Source organism: Microplitis demolitor, chromosome 4, assembly GCF_026212275.2.
Source record: "Microplitis demolitor isolate Queensland-Clemson2020A chromosome 4, iyMicDemo2.1a, whole genome shotgun sequence".
Classification (NCBI taxonomy): Eukaryota; Metazoa; Arthropoda; class Insecta; order Hymenoptera; family Braconidae; genus Microplitis; species Microplitis demolitor.
Window position 1 is genome coordinate 14,717,459 of NC_068548.1, and position 18,265 is coordinate 14,735,723.

Below are 18,265 nucleotides of genomic sequence, written 5' to 3' on the forward strand. Positions count from 1 at the left end.
TAATTCTATTCATTTTTCACGGAATTTTATCGACTTTTCGGATATCGTAAATGAAAAAAAAATTTTTAGAAAAATAAAACTATAGTTATAATTTTTTTTTTTTTTTTGTAATTTTTAGAAAATGAAAGCTTTTATGCTATAACTGAGGTAGTCGCGAGTAAACCGAGTACACACAACAGTAAAAACTTCATGATAAAAATTAAAATAAAGGAAAATAAATAAAAAGAAATTCATTAAATTGCACAATTATAAATTTTAATTTTATAAAATTTAATTATTTTATACATACATTATTTATCGTACTAGTCATATATATATACAAAATTTACTAAAACAAGAGTAGGTGTGAGATCTGGTATATCATTGCAATGTTACATGACCTATATTTAATCTCGTTTTATAAATAAACTATGAACCCTAGATCTCTGAAATTTTAACGCAACACATATTAAATATATTTATATCGATTTTCAAAATTTTTAATTGATATCATTATTTCGACTTATCTCTCATACTTCCATAACATATGTAAATATAATTATATTTGAATAGCCCGCGTAAGAGTTCATTTCTTAATTCCACGAGGGATATTTCGATCGAACAGGTGAATCGCGATGGGACATCACCCCGACAATAATTAATGGCCGGCATTGTATAATCTATACTTATAAATAGTATTTTACTTCAAAAGTAAAAAATATTAATTATTTGCGTGTCAATACTATTTTTTATTGAATGTTAATTCTTTGTTTATTATTTGTTTAAAATAATTCCTGCAAATCGTTATTGTTATAGGGAATTATATGTTATTTCAGTCTGTCAGGTAATTAATGGCTTCAGTATTACATTTATTTTTACATCAAACTTTATTTAATTCGATTATTATAAATTGGATTTCGAATGAAACTGAAAATAGCAGTACGATATTTTTTTCAATTTTTATTTGCAAGATATGTATATATATGTAAATTATTTATTACACATTTAAACCTTTAACTATTCTTATAATGCTATTTTCCGACATTTTTTACATAGACATTTCATTTAATTTTTTTAAGAGATAAAAGCTCCCGCTCACTTCCCATTGGAGTGAGATTAAATCACCCAATATAAATAATCAAATAAAATTTAAAACTATATATTTTTTTAGTCATTTTTTATAGTTTTAAATATAAGAATAAAATTTTAATTTGAAAAATAATGTTTATGATTAATTATTATTAATTTTATAAAAAAGGTCTTTGAATGTATATACCCATAGTCACTAAAAGTTGTGATGTAGCATTACTTGATCGACACATAACCCTATAGTCGCTCAAAGACAATATCAATTTACCTAGGGTAAGTTTATTGACTTGGAAAATAATTTATAAATTCCATTACTTTATTCTTTCATAATATGAAATTTTATGAATTTTAAAAACATATTTAATAAGTCATAGTTATAACTTCTAAAAAATTTGACGTAACCTAAATTCAATCTAAAGAATGAACGTTAAAGTAAAAAATGCCCGGCTGAGCGCGATTTTGAAAAGTCATTTGATTTAAATTTATAATCTATTATTAAATAATTTGATACTTTATATTTTAATATATTTAAATTCAACAATTAAAGTGAGGGATTCATTATACTGAGTGGGTATAGGGGCTTTTACCTTACATAAGTTCTCAATCATTTGGTGTTACTCGTACCATTCATCTCGAATTAGTTCTCTGTTGTTATCTCTGATTTACTACTACAATTTGATGAATTTTAAGTTACAGTTGCAACTTACGTAACTTGTATTATCATATAATACTTAATTGTTACAATAACTGTTATACTACATAAACTAAAAATTTACAGATAAGAAATGAAACCAGTCAAAATACCTGGATTATTTCCAAATACATGGAGATATGTATTCGGTGAGTTTACTTTTCATAAAATAAAAGGATTGAAGAAACCCACATACAAATGTACCTACAAACGAGCATACGAGAATTGTAATGTAACGATTACTAAAGAAGGTGGAAAATATATTCAAAGAGTCCCGAAACACAATCATCCCGCACCACCGAACTCAAAATTAAAACAATCGTTAGGGAAGAAACTGGAAAACCTAGCTACTACATCTCATTTATCATCTAATGAGATTATCAATGTATTACGTGAAAGGTAAATTATTAATTTCATTGCTTGAATCATTAGGTGGGGTTTTGAGAAATCAAGCTATTGTATTTGTCCTCATGGTAGATTTTTAAACAAATTATGTTATGATTTTTCATAATTGGTCGAGTAGGTTCCAAAAATACAATTGGTTAAAAAATTCATATATGTATGTATGAATACTTACATGTATATATGTAATATATGTATATATGTAATATAACCAGCAATATCATCACGATAGCGTCGATACTACTTATTTAATCTTAATAAAATTTTCTACAACTCTATAAGCGATTACATTAATCAAATTCGAAAATAGGCTGAATCGGTAAATAAATTTAGGAGTTTTCTCTATCAAAATTTTTTAACACGCGTTAAATATGTTCAAAAAGCTTCTTCAAGATTTTAACCTCTATGTTTTCACTATTTCTTGTAATAATTTAAAAGCCTTGAAAGTTTAGAAAATGATCGAAGAAATGCTTTATATGGCTTTAAGTGCCGATAACGTGCATTACACATCACAATCAAATTTTATTAAATTTATTTTCTAAATAATTAAATAATCTTTTAATTTTCTTTGAATTTTATAATTTTTACGTATGTCATTTATTAATTATGACAATTCAAATGCAACTATGAGACTTATTATGAATATAACACCTTCTCATCACAATAGTATCCATAATTCGTATTAAATGTTGATGAAATTTTCTATACTCTTTCTATGGTGATTATTTTGATTTAACTTGAAAATAAGCTGAATAGGTCAATTACTTCAAAAGTCCATTTCCAACAAATATTCAAAAATTCCTGAATGTTTTTTAGTTTGTATCTATTCTTGACAAGTATATGATCATTTTATTTTAGCAGAATATTAATTAATATGAATATTCTAGTGCTGAACAATCTGAAGTACGACGTGGTGCCATGAAAACTCGCGTGTCTCGTACGAGAAAAAAAGCTTTGCCAAAAGTTCCGGAATACTTTCACCAACTAAAAGATATTGTTCGAAAATATTCCAAGACGTCATGTATTTATCGTGGACAAATTGAAGCAGAAGATGGATCATTAGCCATAATGCTTTCTACCAGTGAATTAATAAAACTGATGGGAGATTGTAATGAAATCCAAATTGATGGAGTATATGAGGTACAATATTTAAATTTAACTACATTTTTTTATTTATTTAATTAATTTTATTTGTATTATTTAATTAATTCAAATAGTTTTTAATATATTACTAATAACCATTGAAGGATTTATGAAAGACTAAAGAATTTTAAATGAAACAAAGAAATTTCGATTATTTCTTTCAAAATTTTTGAGATTGGTTCAATCTTTACATACGTTTCTTCTTTTTTATTTTTTTTAGAGTGTGGCTTTCTTTAATTTTAATAGTTACTCACTGAGCCTTGAATTTACGCCTACTTTACCTTGGCTTAGCTTTTTTGTTGCATTAGATAACTTTTTACCAATCATTTACATGATTTCGTTTGATGAACGTTTGAAACGCAGTTACATACATAAATGTATTATTTTAATGCATCGATTTTATTTTATTAAATTATGACCATATATTTTACTCAGATGAAGTTAATTAAGTATTATTTAAAAATTTCGGTAATTTTCATTTGTTTTGTGAAAAGCGTGCAAAAAAAATTATTTTTGGTTTGATTCTGAGGCCTATGATCTACATTTTTCTATTTTTGAAATACCATTTTTAAAAATATATTTTTAATATTTATTTCAAAAATTTTTTTAAATTTAGAACAGCATGCCACTTATTCCATTTTTTATTTTTAGTCTGTCCCTGTTGAACCCTCCATGGCACAATTACTAATATTCTATTTGCGGCGTAATAATATCGTGAGTAAACGACAATGAAATATTCAATAAGAATTATAAATATAAAAGATGATTTTAAAAATCCAAAAATGGAGTAAATGCTGGATCAAAAATTATTATAGATCGAACAGATACATAACATAATACAGGTTGCATAATACATGCTTATGTACTATGAATCTCGATCTTCACGGAGTTGATCTGAAATTTTGAAATTGTGCCTTCAATTACTTTTAGTTAATAAAAATCGTTACTTTATGTATGTTGTAGGGATTACCATGCCTATTCATTCTATGCAATTCTACAACTGAAGCTTTATATTCGGCAATATTTAAAGGTCTCGTAGAGCGCATACCCACCATGAAACAAAATTTAAAATCAATATTTTGTGATTTTGAACCAGCGTTTATCGCAGCTGCAAAGAAATCTTTTGATAATGTAAAATTACAGGGGACTTGGTTCAACTATATTAGAGTATGTATATTCAATAACATTTTTAGCGTTAAATGATAATAGGAAAAATTCTAATTTGAACGTCACTGTTTACCCAAACCGAAAGTGAAAGTACTCTGTTTAGAAAATCTCGTAGAATTCAATAGATTCTCATGCATTCCTATAGAGATTTAATAAGAATGAATGAGTTCTATGAGAAATGCTATAGCTAAGTATAGGGCCTTAAACATACAACTATAAGAATCTATCGGATTTTTTAAGCAGGGTAGTAAGCACGCAGATTGAGTGACCCTGCTTTTTTCTTTTTGAACAAACACTATTTTTTACCAAATTGATATTTGAAATTGTTTTAAAATGAAATTTTAAATTAAATTTTTCTGTCCCTTATAAAGGTTGCCAGTAGACTATGGAGGACTCTGAACTTGAAAGATAATTTAAAGCATGATATACTTCGGTATAGTTGGCTTATACCATTACTTCCACCTAATCGCTATGAAGAAGCTTTTAATGAAATAACCGCTACCATACAAGATACCAATGAAATATATGATGAATCTGAGGAGGATCTTATTTCATTTATACGGTGTCTGAAGGGATTGATTGGGTCAAAACCTGAGGCAACTTCCTATTACAATAATCATCAAAACGCAATAAATGTAGCAGAAAATTTTAATAGACATATTGCTAATAACCTTGGAGGTTATAATCCAAATTTATTTACATATCTTGGTAAGCAATAAAAAAAATCTGAAAACCGGATGACCCTGTGTGCCATCCCGTAATTTTACCGCTATTTTCAAGCTTCGAGAGCTCAAAAAGGTTATTATAGGCAAGCTTTTGAGCTCCTCAAGTTGAAAAACAAAGATAGTTATTATTTTTCAAATATTTCATCGCCGATATCTTTTTAACTAATAGACCGATTTTGACGTTTGAGGTAGCATTTGACACAATTTTTAATCTCTAACACTGAAAAGTCTTTAGAAATGATGAATTGAATGATTTTGATAGGAATTATTAAGTCGTTTTGAATGCCACCTCAACGATCGAAATCAGTTAACCCGTTCAAAAGCTATAGAATATTTACATTCATACATATCCTTAACATATACCTTCACACAACGGACAGAAACAAGTATCTCTACCCGCAATTAATTATATAATCGATGCTCGTTGCAGCTTTATTACTCTAATTTATTTGTTAGTTCCTTCAGTTAATTCATTTTATTTCTCAAGTGATATCTTTAATTAATTGAAATTAAAAAAAATGAGTAAAATAATAATTCTACAACACAATTTTTTAGAACGAATAAGAAGAAATTGCATTGATAGCCATGAAAAATGGATGAAGCTAGAGAATGGAATAGAATTAATTCAATTCCAACGCAATCGATACATTTTCGTTAATGGTCATATTATTGAACAGCTGACAAGACTCGATAGCGGAGAGCTTTCAATGATTGATTTTTTCAAAAATGCTGCGACAGCTACGATGATTGATGAAATACTCCACCAGCTTCAAATCGTTCAATGTAAAAATTATTACTAAAACTATTATGAAATAATATATTATCTAGCAAGGAAAGAAAGTTGGACATTAAAACCCGCTTGTGGAACTGTCTCGGTGAACCGAAGTCGAAGATGACAAGCACACGGGTTAAGATATCCTACTTTCTGCCGTATATATTGTATTTCCCACCATATCTCCAAAGTAGAAATTTTAACTTCCAATGTTGATACGGTGAAAAATGCTAAAAAATTTTAATTAATGAAATCGACGATTTCAAAAATTGTTTTAGATCGAGGTGATGACAGAAAATCTAAAATTCCCGTTGACATTCTATTGGCATCTGAGGATGGTAATCAATTATCAAATTTACAACTCTAAATGCCGCTAAAAAAACCGAGTTGAAGAGAAGGAAAAAAGGTACTGAGATCTTTATACAACATAATTATTATTACAAGTTCAATGTTTGTTGACCTCGGTTTTGCCTCGGCCAACAATTACATGTGATCTGAGACATTTCTTACTTTACTTCCCTAGGTGTGTAATATACTACTTCACCATACCTGTACCTTCACCTGTACCGGATATTATCAAGTGGCCTCAAGGAGATGAAATAAATAAAACAAAAAGTGATTTTGAAAATATTGCGGGTATGCCAAACGTTATGGGTGCTATTGATGGAACTTTTATTCCAATAAAAGCTCCATCTGAAAACCCTGAAGTATATGTCACAAGAAAATGTAATACCGCTTTGACAATGCAAGCTATTTGTAATAGTAACTTGAGATTCACTGATATTTTTATTGGATACCCTGGATCGGTACACGATGCAAGAATTTTTAATAATTCTGACATTTTTATAAATGTCAGCGCCAATAAAAACCAGTTCTTTCCACCAAACCATTATATTATTGAAGATGAAGCATATCCACCGCTTGATTGGTGTGTTGCACCCTTCATCAATCGAGGAGGTCTGACCGCAGCTCAAAAACGTTTCAATTATATTCATGCACAAACTCGACAACCTATTGAGCGAAGTTTTGCTCTACTTTTCAATCATTTCAGACGCTTAAACTATTTAGATATGTCACGTCTAGATTTAATTCCGAAGACGGTTTTAGCGGCTTGTGTATTACATAATATTTGTCTCGATGATGATAACAATTTTGACGAATGCGATGAAATGGTTAATAATATGAACTTGATTGATGACAATCAAGCAATGAATATGATTAACGATGAAATTGATATGAACATAGCAGATGAAGAGATGGTTATAGAAGGTGAAGAAGACAACTTTGTTGGATTTGATCTGAATGGTTTACAATTTCGTGATCAGTTATGTAATATGATGAACAATCAATAATTGGAATTCTAGTGTAAGTTATGCATACATTTTTTTATTTATTAATTTATTAATGTAATTGTTAGAGATTTTTTTTATTGCAGATTATTTATAAGCATAACATTAGAAGATCAGCTGACTTCAAAACCGCGAGGGTTTATCAAGAAACCACGAATTGATCACGAATCCAAGGCAAATAGTCTGATTGTTGTTATATAATTAAAAACAAAATGTAATTACTAATTTAAATTGAACGCAAATTCTTTTGTCATTATCAGCTCCTGAGAGACGTAATACTGATAATGTTGTTGATGATATTCTTAATTCTGAGACTGAGGTATGCATATTTATTATGTTAATTATCATATTAAGTTTAATAATCAATGGAAATTATAATTTATATTTATGCTTATATTTAATTTTGTTTAGGAAACTAAAGTTACCATAAAACCTGCGAAAAAAGAAAATAATGTATCTCTTGCTGAAAGAATGAGACTAACATCTCTGACAAATTGTGTTGAACAATCTCACATACTTGGAGAGTAAAGTATGTTATTACAACTACTAAATAAAGGAAAAATTCGCAAACTATTTTGTGGGGACTACCAGGACGTGGCAAAGTATATCGATTTTATTGACCTGAAATCTCTTTTTGCGAGGATTAATTTAATGTGTGAAGTAGCTGAAATTAAAGAAGCAACAGCTATTGTTGGTAATGATTTAAAATGTGGCCACTGATCGGTAATATTTATGGACAAAACGTATATATTCACTAAATTAATAAGGGAAAAAATTGATGTCATTTAAGTTTTTACGAGTTACAACGATTAAATACTGGAAGAGAAAGTAGATTAATTTATTTATGAATTCATAACTTAGTTATTAAATAATTTAAGAACAAGTGATAATTGATGCTGACGTACTAGCCGTATTTGTATAGATAATAATAATGAAAAGTATTATAATAATTATTAATATTACATTTGATGAATAAAAATTTACTATGTTGTTTAAAAGTAACAAAGTGTGAAATGTTAAATCTATTCTAATTGTTTTTCAAATAAATTGAATAATTTTTCTGAGTAAAGTTTAAAATTTTCATTGGCTTGACGCTGTAGTTTTAACTTTTCTTCCTGTAATTTTTCTCTTTTCTTCGAGTTTTGTTCAAATATTTCAATCAACTGATCAACGTTGTTTTTTTTTTTTTTTTTTGATGAGGATCTTTCTGAAAATTAAAAGTAATTTTTTATTTATTTATTTTTTTTTTGTTAAATTAAATGAATATAATAAATTTTTTACCTGTATTCACGGATGATCTGCTTGATGCAGCACAATGTTCAGGCGTAATATTAGGTTTTTTACCGAATATTTCATTCATTTCATTAAAATATTCAAATTTCATTGCTGCTGCGCCGGATGACTTAGAACTCATGTTATCTTTTTTTTTAGAGTATTGGATTTTTAAATACTTCATTTTGTCGAAGCATTGACTCCAACTCATCACGATACCATGATTTTCAGAATTTATTGAGCTTGCAATTTCATTCCAAATTGATTTGCTTGTTTTTTTTTTAGATTGAAAATCTGATTCATGGTCGTGATATAAGTGTATGAGCCTAATTGTTGCTGTTCGAGGCCAATATAATTTAGATTTAATGTCGTTCATTTCAGCAGAAGGAGCAGCAGTTTTTTTATTTACGTCAGATATGTTATTTTTATTTGTACAACTATCTTTTTCGATGTGACTGCAATTATTTTCTACAACATTATCTTCTGGTGAAGTTGATGAGCACGGCATAACAATCAATTGTCCATTAATCTCAGTTGAATGGACGCCTTCAACTATTGGCAGGTTGAATATCTTACCTAATTCCATTAAAGGAATAGACGTTATTTCACCATCTATTAAAATAAAAAAAAAAGTAAAAAACTTAATTTTTATTATTTTTTTCATATATGAAGTACTTTAACATGGAAAATAAAATTATTGAGATTTAAATTTAATATTGAAAAAACTTACCTCAGTTATAAGTATATTAATAAATATCTATGTGTATGTATATATATATATATATATATATATATATATATATATATATATATATATATATATATATATATATATATTGGTTTTATTTAAATCAAGTATTTATTTTATTTTCCATATAAACAACTTAAGTTTTTTATTACTTGAAGCAATTTCTTTAATCAAGAGTAATAATGAAATAATGAATAAAAAAACTAAAGGTAAATATCTAATTAATTTTAAAAAACTTACAAATACATTATAAATTAAATCTTTAATGTGAATATAAGTAATTTTATTGAGTTTGAGTGTAGTATTAAGTAATATTCATTTTAATCTAAAAAATTTAAATAGGATAAAAATATCATTTGGGGCTACTGCTCCACTTTTGGACATTTAGAACTTAAGCGAATCAGATGAAGACAACGAAAGTGAAGATAACGGAGATGAAGACAACGAAAATAGAGATTTGTTTTTTTTAAATAAGACAGGAATTTTGAGAGATTAGTTTCTTTGAAAACTAATGAATAAATTTATTATATAAAAATAAATATTACTGTATTATTTGTTTTAATAATCATTTGTAAAAATTCATTTTTCAAGTTCTCAGTAAACTCTATTATCACAGTATCAGGTAAGTATCAAATGATGATTCATCAACTACAAGTATTATTTCAAATTTTCCTACACGGAAAAAATGATTTATGTAAATTTAGTAACGACAAATAATATAATAATAAAAATGATCAATAAATATTATTCTAAATAGTAATTTTTTCATTTGTAATTAAAACGTTAATAATTTTCAGTTAAATATAAAAATTTATTATTAATGCAGGAAAAACTAATATTTAAAAATAAAAAATCGTAACATATATTAAAAATTTATGACACGTAATAAGAAATTTATTGTTTAGAATTTCAAAATTTCCTATATTTACATCCAGGTTCCAGTTTATGATTTCAAATACAAATTTTTAAGGTTTCTGTTTTTTTCGATATCAAAAAATGTTAAATTAATAAATAAAAAATAGTTAGCGGATGGTGACAATAATTGAAACAAAAGAATTAATAAAAAATATATGCCCATCTGTTTATTAGTAACGCGAATAATTCGTTGATTAACATTGACAGATACAGCTTGCAACTTATTAAAAAAGTTTTTTTTTGCGGTTTCTTTCGCTGGGATAGTTATTTTAATAGTTTTAATTTAATCTTGTTGTTTTAATTAAATGTGTTCATATTTTTAATTTTACTCATTATAATTATAAGAAATTAAACATTTTATACATAATTGTACATATTATATCATATACATATTTGTATATATATTACATTCTGTACATATTTGTATTAAAAGTAATTGATTAGCATTATAAATGAGCTTGAAAAGATGCCAACCGACAGCGAATTATGTTTGATAAGAAGATCGAAAATAATTACCATGCTGCAGTGTGGTAAAACAAAAAAAGATATCATGGAAGAAGTTGGTTGTACCGTAAAAACAATAGACAAATGGGCCAAACGGTATGCTGAAAATGGGCAAGATGGTTTGACAGATCAACGGATAACAAATCATGGTCCACGTAAAACATCAGCTGAAGAGAACGAATTATTTCTGGCTACTGCACGGGACAAACCGTTCCAATCAGTGGCTAAGTCAATCGAAGAATCTCAGTTGAATATCTCAGTGAGAACTGGACAGAGAAGGCTTCGAGAAAATGACATCATAAATAAACCAACGGCCAAAAAAAATGATTTAAATGATGAGCACCGTAGGAAGCGGATCCAGCATGCGCGAGACCATCTGAATTGGACCCAAAATCAGTGGGATGCTGTCATTTGGTCCGATGAAAAGGTAATTTCATAAGATAATATACATGAACCTAAAAATTATGTATAATTATAATATTAATATTAATTATATCATATACTTCTAGAGCTTCAAATCATCTATGGACAATCGTCGAACAGTTTGGCGGCCTCGAGGCGAACGATTAAACCCCAAATATGTTGTTCCGAATTGGCGATCAAATCGGATTTCTTCGATGTTTTGGGGATGCATGAGTGGAGTAGGGTTGATGGACCTCGTCCAAGTGGGCACTCACTTCAATGCTCAAGATTACATTGAAGTGCTTGAGAACGTCATGTTACCAGCAGCTAGGCGAGTTTTCCCCGTGGATCAGTTCCCACAAATTACATTTATGCACGACAACAGCCCGGTACATACTGCTGGAACTGTGAGAGACTGGTTCAATGACCATGATGATATTGTACTCTACTCTCATCCACCAATGTCACCGGATTTGAATCCCATAGAAAATATATGGGGTAAAAAAAAAATTAATTATATAAATTTTAAACATGAAAAAATGAAAATTATAAAAAATCTTTTATTTAGGTTTAATGGATAAAAAATGGAGTCCAGCAAACCGGCCAAAGACAGTAATTGAGCTGAATAATTACACCGAACAGCTGTGGGGTGAACTGAAGGATCGGCCAGACTTTTGCCGAAATATAGTCAACTCAATGAATAAACGTATGCAAGAAGTAATAGAAAAAGATGGTTATTGGACTAAATATTAATTATTAATTTTATTATATATATGTGTATATATGTATACATAAATGTATATAGATAATACATCATACATTAATAAATCTACAGATACAAAACATTTTTTTTCTTAAATTGTAGTTCGTAAATCATTTATAAATTACAATAGTACATTTAGATGTAGGCAGATATAATAGTAATATAAAATAGATTCTAAAGGAAAAGAGAGCACGAGCAAATACAGATCGTTATCAAACATCGATCGTTAATAAGCAAAAAAAAAAAAATTTCATGTTTTTCTTGTCAAAATTTATTTTATGACTGCGCTATTAAATATTATGGCTGCAAGATTCACGAAGAGCTTAAAGGTTGTATTGGTAGATCGAAAATAAATAACGGCAGTGAAGTGTAGCGACATAAATGTTTATAGTTAATAATAACAGTAATTACTTTTTCAACATCCTTGAGTTCTTGACGTAGCTGTGACTGAGTGGATTTTAATACGCTTATTGACAAATTTCTTACCTCATTAGTAATACGTTTTATTGAATGAATATGTAAACTGCCACTTAAAGAAGCTGCTTCATTCTCATTTTTTAGTGCTTTCACTTGCATCAGTGCCTCATCTCGCTATTGTTCCGCGACTGAGACTTTTCTATTATCCTCTTCACTCTCGAATTGCCAAGCCGAGCAAGTGGCACGTGCTTAATTTATCCTCTCATCCCAAGTAGCCAGTTGTACGCGAATAGAAGTCAACTCTTCTCTCAACCTTTGAACCTGCAAGTTATTGCTTTGTATTTACCACTGTTCAACTTACTTTTCCCGTTACAAGTGCAAATAAACAGGAGGAAGAGACAAAGTGGATTTTCTATGAAAAAAATTATAATAGTATGAAATTTTTTCTTCTGATCTCCATGTAAATATCCGGTGTCAAAATAACGCAGCAATAAAAAGATGGAAACTTTTTTTTAATGTAGGGCAAAATGGGTTTTCCTAAAAAAATGAAAACTTTGAATAATTCGAGATAAGTTTTAATTAATTTATTGGATTAATAATGTTTGAGTAGCCCGTAATGCCCCATCATGTCCAGATAATTTTTTATGAAGTTAAAAATAAAAAGTAAAAAAAATTTATGAGGCTCATTCCGAGCATTTTTTCTGTATAAAATGAATGTATGTATTTATTAATGTCAATGTAAGTATAGATTTACCTCTGACAGTGATCCAGAATTACTAGGGCTTATTGAAAATGCATTATCAAGTGGAGATGCTCCTAATGGTTGTGTGCGCGATGGCGATAATTGATTTGCAAAATTAAATAGACTACTATTGAAACCGATGGTTTTTTATGTCGAGCTACTTAATTGAGATATGTGATTAAAAAATAGATCTGATACTGAATGACTTAAAACTGATATCGGCTGTAATAAAATAATGAAAAATTATTTTTAAATTCATAAAAATTATTTAGTAAATTAAAAAAATAAAACTTACAGATTCAATTGGATCTTGATGGGAAAATCTTGATCCAGTTGAATATCTAGTGGATTGTAAATGCTGCAGTGGACTGGACGTAGAAGATGAAAAATTAGATAAAACCGAGCGCTCAGCCATACCGGGAATATTAACTGGCGCAGAACTACCGAGTAATCCAGAGCTCGCGAGACCAGAAGATATTGAATTGCATTTTGGAGAGCTGGAGTCTCGGTGCATTGAGTCTACTAGACATAATTGGTTGTTTAAATGCAATTGGTATAATGCGTTACCTAAAATCAAAATTACAAATAACAAATCGTTAATTGCAAATTCTTGTGTCTCGAATATTATCAATAAATAAATAAATAAATATAACATTTACTCACCTACTACTGATTCAACAGTATCATTTGGGTAAAATGAACTACTTGGAATTGATGATACCGTTGATGCTAACGAGTGTCCCAATGAACCGTTTAAATTATAATCAAACACAAGACTTTGTTTGTGTTATAATTTTTCAGATTTTGTTAATATTGGAACTTTTTCTATTGCTATTATTTGCTTTCGTAATTCATTATTAAAAAAAGTAAAAATTTTTTTACATCATATCAATCCCCAAAAATTTAATTAATGACTTAAAATTAAGTTTAATTAAATACTTACAAGTTTTAAAAAAGCATTAGGATTAAATAGCATACTGAATAATTTATACTGATTTGAATTATTTGTTGAATTTGTACTGGAATTATGTAAATGTGCACCAGGTGGTTTAATGTGTGCCGCTCCAAACTAACCCTTAAGCAGTCAAATTACTCTACTTATACATGATACTGAAAGTAAAGGACATCAGAGAATAAATATTTTATTTGTATTATATTCAATTATAATAAAAGACTGATAAAGTCAGGATTCAAATTTAATTACCTAAATAAATGCAAAAAAAAAGCTTGGATATTTTGCCGGCCCTGTACAACCACTTTAGTACTCGTTGACGCCATTTTCTAGTCATTGTTGTTTTCAACATTATTATGATTATTATTGTATTGTTGATGGAATTTAATGGTAGCGCCACGCGATTACTGGTGGTAAGATAAAAAATCATTCGTAAAACTTAGTTTATTTTTTCCAATAGAGAAATGTTGAAACTGACTTTGGTCACCATAGAAAAATTTTAAAATAGAAAAATTTTTTCATAGAGTTGTTTTGTCATAGAGATATGCAGGATAGGGAAATATTAAGGAGAATTGTATAGTTATGGAGAAATTTCATAATATAAATATGTTAACACCTAATTCTATCATATTATAGTAAATTTTCTAGAGACTTAATTTTCATTGAGATATATAGTATCGAGATATTTTGGACATGAATTATTGTAGCATATATTTATATTTAATAGAATAAATTTACACAGAGATAATTTTACATAGAATTATTTTGCAACATAAATATATTTAATATTGATATTTTCGCATAGAAATCTATTTAAGAGAGATGTATGTTGGTAGAATACTAAAAGTAGAAAAGTAAAAAGTACGCTTGTAACCAGGTACGGTATGAATACATGGCGCTGATTGTATATCAGACCAGACAGACCTTTGTTGCTCTTTATGTAGTTTCCTGTCCGGCCGTTGCGCTGGGAAATTAATTCTAGTGATTTTTAAATTTGAATTTTGGTAAATGTAGGGAACTAGTAATAAAGTTGGCGCTGCGATAGGGAAAACTACAATTATTGGGAGCGAATGGTAACCGGGCACTCTGTAAAATATTGTAATAGGTAAAAAAGAAAATGAGAATTCTAACTCAGTCTAAAATGAAAAGATCGCGCCATTTCATTTAACATTATAACATAGATTTGGAATCATGAAACTTACCCAAGTAGCCAAATGTTAACTTTTTGTATCGAAAAAGTCAACAAATAAAATGTTACCATTATTTTTGGGATGTAAAAAGGCTGATTTTATCCAACAAATATCACCACTAATGTCCAGCAAAAGTTTCAGATTCAATTTAATTTGAAATGATTCGAGCGTACACATTATTTCAAATAATTTCAAATTATAAAAAAAAAGCCATTCGGCAACCGAAATGGAAGTAGATTTTTCATTATTTATTTAATTATTTAAATCCGTAAGATAGACGGTGGCGTTTAAAGGTTCATCTAAAGCTTATAAGGTCAATTATATTTATGCTTGTCAATTTTGAACACAATACTTTATGTATACTTTAATGTTGAGATTTCAAAAGTGTTACACGGCAAGAATCACAATTGGAACAGTTACATGAATTTATTAAAAAGTGGAAGAACGAATGCAATAGCTAAATTTCAATAAATAAATAGGTAATTTTCGTTGAATATAAAAAAATAGCACTGAAATATGAAGCTCATTAGATAAGCTGCATAAAAATATTAACAAGATTCAACTATTATGTAATACTTGAAAGTTATTAAATGAGAAAGTAGAGGTGGGTAATTCCGGGAACATTCCGGATTGAACCTGGAACGTTTCCGGAGCGAAAAGGAACTAGTTCCTGGAATCATATCCGTGAAACTATTTAATGTTTTTAATTCTCATGAAGGTTCAGTATTTAGAACGTAGACATAGAAAATATTCTAGTATACACAACATCATACTATACGACCTACGTGTTTAAGACGCATTCACGGCGAACTATATTATTTTATACTAAATAGAGAATGAATTATGATTGGTATTCAACTCAAAATTCCATAAAAAATCACCAATCAAAAATTTTTCTGCTGCTTGACTGCTTGTTGGCAATGATGGCAGTGGCGCGAAAAAGAGAACTAGTGAGCATACTAAAGTGAATTTTGAGGAACGACCGGATACGTATCCGACAAAAGACATAGTTCATGGAACTATACATGTCCGGAACTACCCACCTCTATGAGAAAGTCAAAAAAAAAATGTTTTTTTCTATTTTTCTGAAAATTTCGAAATTTATCAAAGTATTAGAAAATATTATCAAGAAAGTAAGCAACATAGCTTACATTAAAGCAAATCGAATGAACATAAAGATTCAATCCCTAAAAATAGATTATCTCTTTAGGGTCAAAAGTTATTTAAAGATAAATCACGAAATGTTGAATTTTTTGAAGAATTAAAAAATCTTTAAACGGTTATAACTTTTAAACTTTTTGGCCGATTTAGCTCATCTTCGAACTGAACCGAGCTCTTTACCTAAATAATATGTAAAAAAAAAAATCATCAAGATCGTTACAGAATTGTGGACGCTATCGAGGGAGAACCGCGTGTTATATCGTATATATATATATATATATATATATATATATATATATATATATATATATATATATATATATATATATATATATATATATATAAACTTTTTCACCAATATAATTTTTGGAACCTCCTTGACTCAAATAGATAGAAAATGTTAAAATTTTTTTAAAGTTGCGTTATGAGGACAAATACAACAGTTAGACTTTTATAAACTCTGCTAATAATACTTCGTTATTTTTCAATTCAATGATTTAAAATGATTCGTTCCAAAATTTATACTTGAAAGTAAAATAATTCTGACAATTCAGAATGATTCAAAATGATTAAGAGTTACGTAATCTCAAATCATTCCAAATTAGATTTTTTAATCAGGGAAAAATCGTCCGATATCTTCGACAGTTCTTATAATTAATTCCATAGAGAGGTGCTGATTGAATCATGACCGTGATTCAATCAAGTAAAATTTATGAACAAAATCTATTTAGTTCAATGACCCATACATAGATATTTGAAAAAAACCTTTTGTGAAGACCGATCGTATTACGATACGATGAGTGTTCAGCTTAGGATATTATCGTTTCGTTCCGATTTAAAAAAATTCATTCTTTTGTCTGATGCCGGTAAATAAAAACCTTCGTGTTTAATCGGGTTAACGTCAATACTAATTTTACAATCTGAATAAATTATAGTGTCATCTAGACACTTGAAGGAATATAGGCCTGCAAAATAAAATTTTTTAGTTTGATTTTGCACGACTTATGATGCGAAGCATCAGAGTGTGCTTTACGATTGAAAGATTTTTTTCGCCTCACTTCGGCAACTATTTTATTTATTATACCTTTGTTAGTTTTCGGAATTAAGATATGTTGCATACTATTTTGAAGATAATTTAATGGAGATTAATTCCATACTTTTCGAAAATTTATTTCGTTCAATAAAAACGGGAAAAACATCAAAATAGTTTAAAAAAAATTCCTGTCCGTCAAACCTGAAACCCGTATATATTGTAACTTGCGAAAAAATCCAGTAATTGAATCAAATTTTCAAAAAAAATTCTTTGAAAGATTTGTAGTTCTCCTATTGCGAATTACCAGGTAACTCAGTGCCGTTCAATTACAATTAATAAAATAAAAAAAAGGCTGTATGTATATGTACGTATATATGTACGATATAATTTAACATGAGATGGCTGGCTACTGATTTGGGGCTGAGTACTGGTGATCCTACCCTATTCACTTGAAATCGTTTATATTTGTTTTTATTTTTAAATTATTATATAGATTGTACAAGTGAGTGATCTGATCAAAAGAGCGAGTGAAAGGACACCTAAAATTCAATTTATGACGAAAATAAGAGGATTTCCGGAACTGATTAAGATTTTGGCGGAGAATTCCACAAATATTGTTATTATTTCTTATTTGAAATTGTACTAAACGAAATATAAATGGAAGAAAGAATAGGAAAAATTTTTTTTCTATTTCTATTTTATCACTAATACTCTCCGCATACTTTTTATCAGCCACTTTGTTTCCAAAATCTCTTATCATCCAAATAATGTCTCTACAGTAAGGAGGTTCAACCGAAACTAGCGAGTCAAATTAGTGTTTGAATTTTTTTGTTTGCTAAATTTTCCTAA

At 28.5% G+C, this 18,265-nt stretch overlaps 2 protein-coding genes and 1 pseudogene across 8 annotated transcripts; 1 reads left to right on the forward strand and 2 right to left on the reverse strand.

The window, feature by feature from the left end:
• The first annotated feature begins 407 nt into the window (after nucleotides 1–407).
• Nucleotides 408–8,237, forward strand: LOC103572248 (uncharacterized). 7 transcript variants are annotated; one of them, XM_053738558.1, is made up of 12 exons: nucleotides 412–823; nucleotides 1,238–1,341; nucleotides 1,847–2,158; nucleotides 3,049–3,301; nucleotides 3,956–4,018; nucleotides 4,268–4,471; nucleotides 4,843–5,179; nucleotides 5,752–5,979; nucleotides 6,247–6,374; nucleotides 6,492–7,333; nucleotides 7,404–7,636; nucleotides 7,729–8,236. In XM_053738558.1, the coding sequence occupies exons 3-9, from the start codon at nucleotides 1,854–1,856 to the stop codon at nucleotides 6,333–6,335; spliced, it is 1,479 nt and encodes a 492-aa protein (XP_053594533.1). In that variant the 5' UTR covers nucleotides 412–823; nucleotides 1,238–1,341; nucleotides 1,847–1,853; the 3' UTR covers nucleotides 6,336–6,374; nucleotides 6,492–7,333; nucleotides 7,404–7,636; nucleotides 7,729–8,236. The 7 variants fall into 7 exon arrangements, with proteins under 7 accessions (XP_053594538.1, XP_053594533.1, XP_053594535.1 ...); XM_053738559.1 differs by lacking the exon at nucleotides 412–823 and adding an exon at nucleotides 851–918; XM_053738563.1 differs by lacking the exon at nucleotides 1,238–1,341 and having other exon boundaries at nucleotides 408–823; nucleotides 1,847–1,908; nucleotides 7,729–7,818.
• A 102-nt stretch (nucleotides 8,238–8,339) lies between these two features.
• Nucleotides 8,340–10,848, reverse strand: LOC106694206 (uncharacterized). Its single transcript, XM_014444708.2, has 3 exons — nucleotides 10,769–10,848; nucleotides 8,599–9,201; nucleotides 8,340–8,524 (listed from the first exon to the last, which is right to left on the reverse strand). Exons 2-3 carry the CDS (start codon nucleotides 9,173–9,175, stop codon nucleotides 8,340–8,342), a joined length of 762 nt encoding a protein of 253 aa, XP_014300194.2. The 5' UTR covers nucleotides 9,176–9,201; nucleotides 10,769–10,848.
• A 1,159-nt stretch (nucleotides 10,849–12,007) lies between these two features.
• LOC128667635 (RING finger protein unkempt homolog) lies at nucleotides 12,008–13,915 on the reverse strand (annotated as a pseudogene).
• Nucleotides 13,916–18,265: the final 4,350 nt, after the last annotated feature.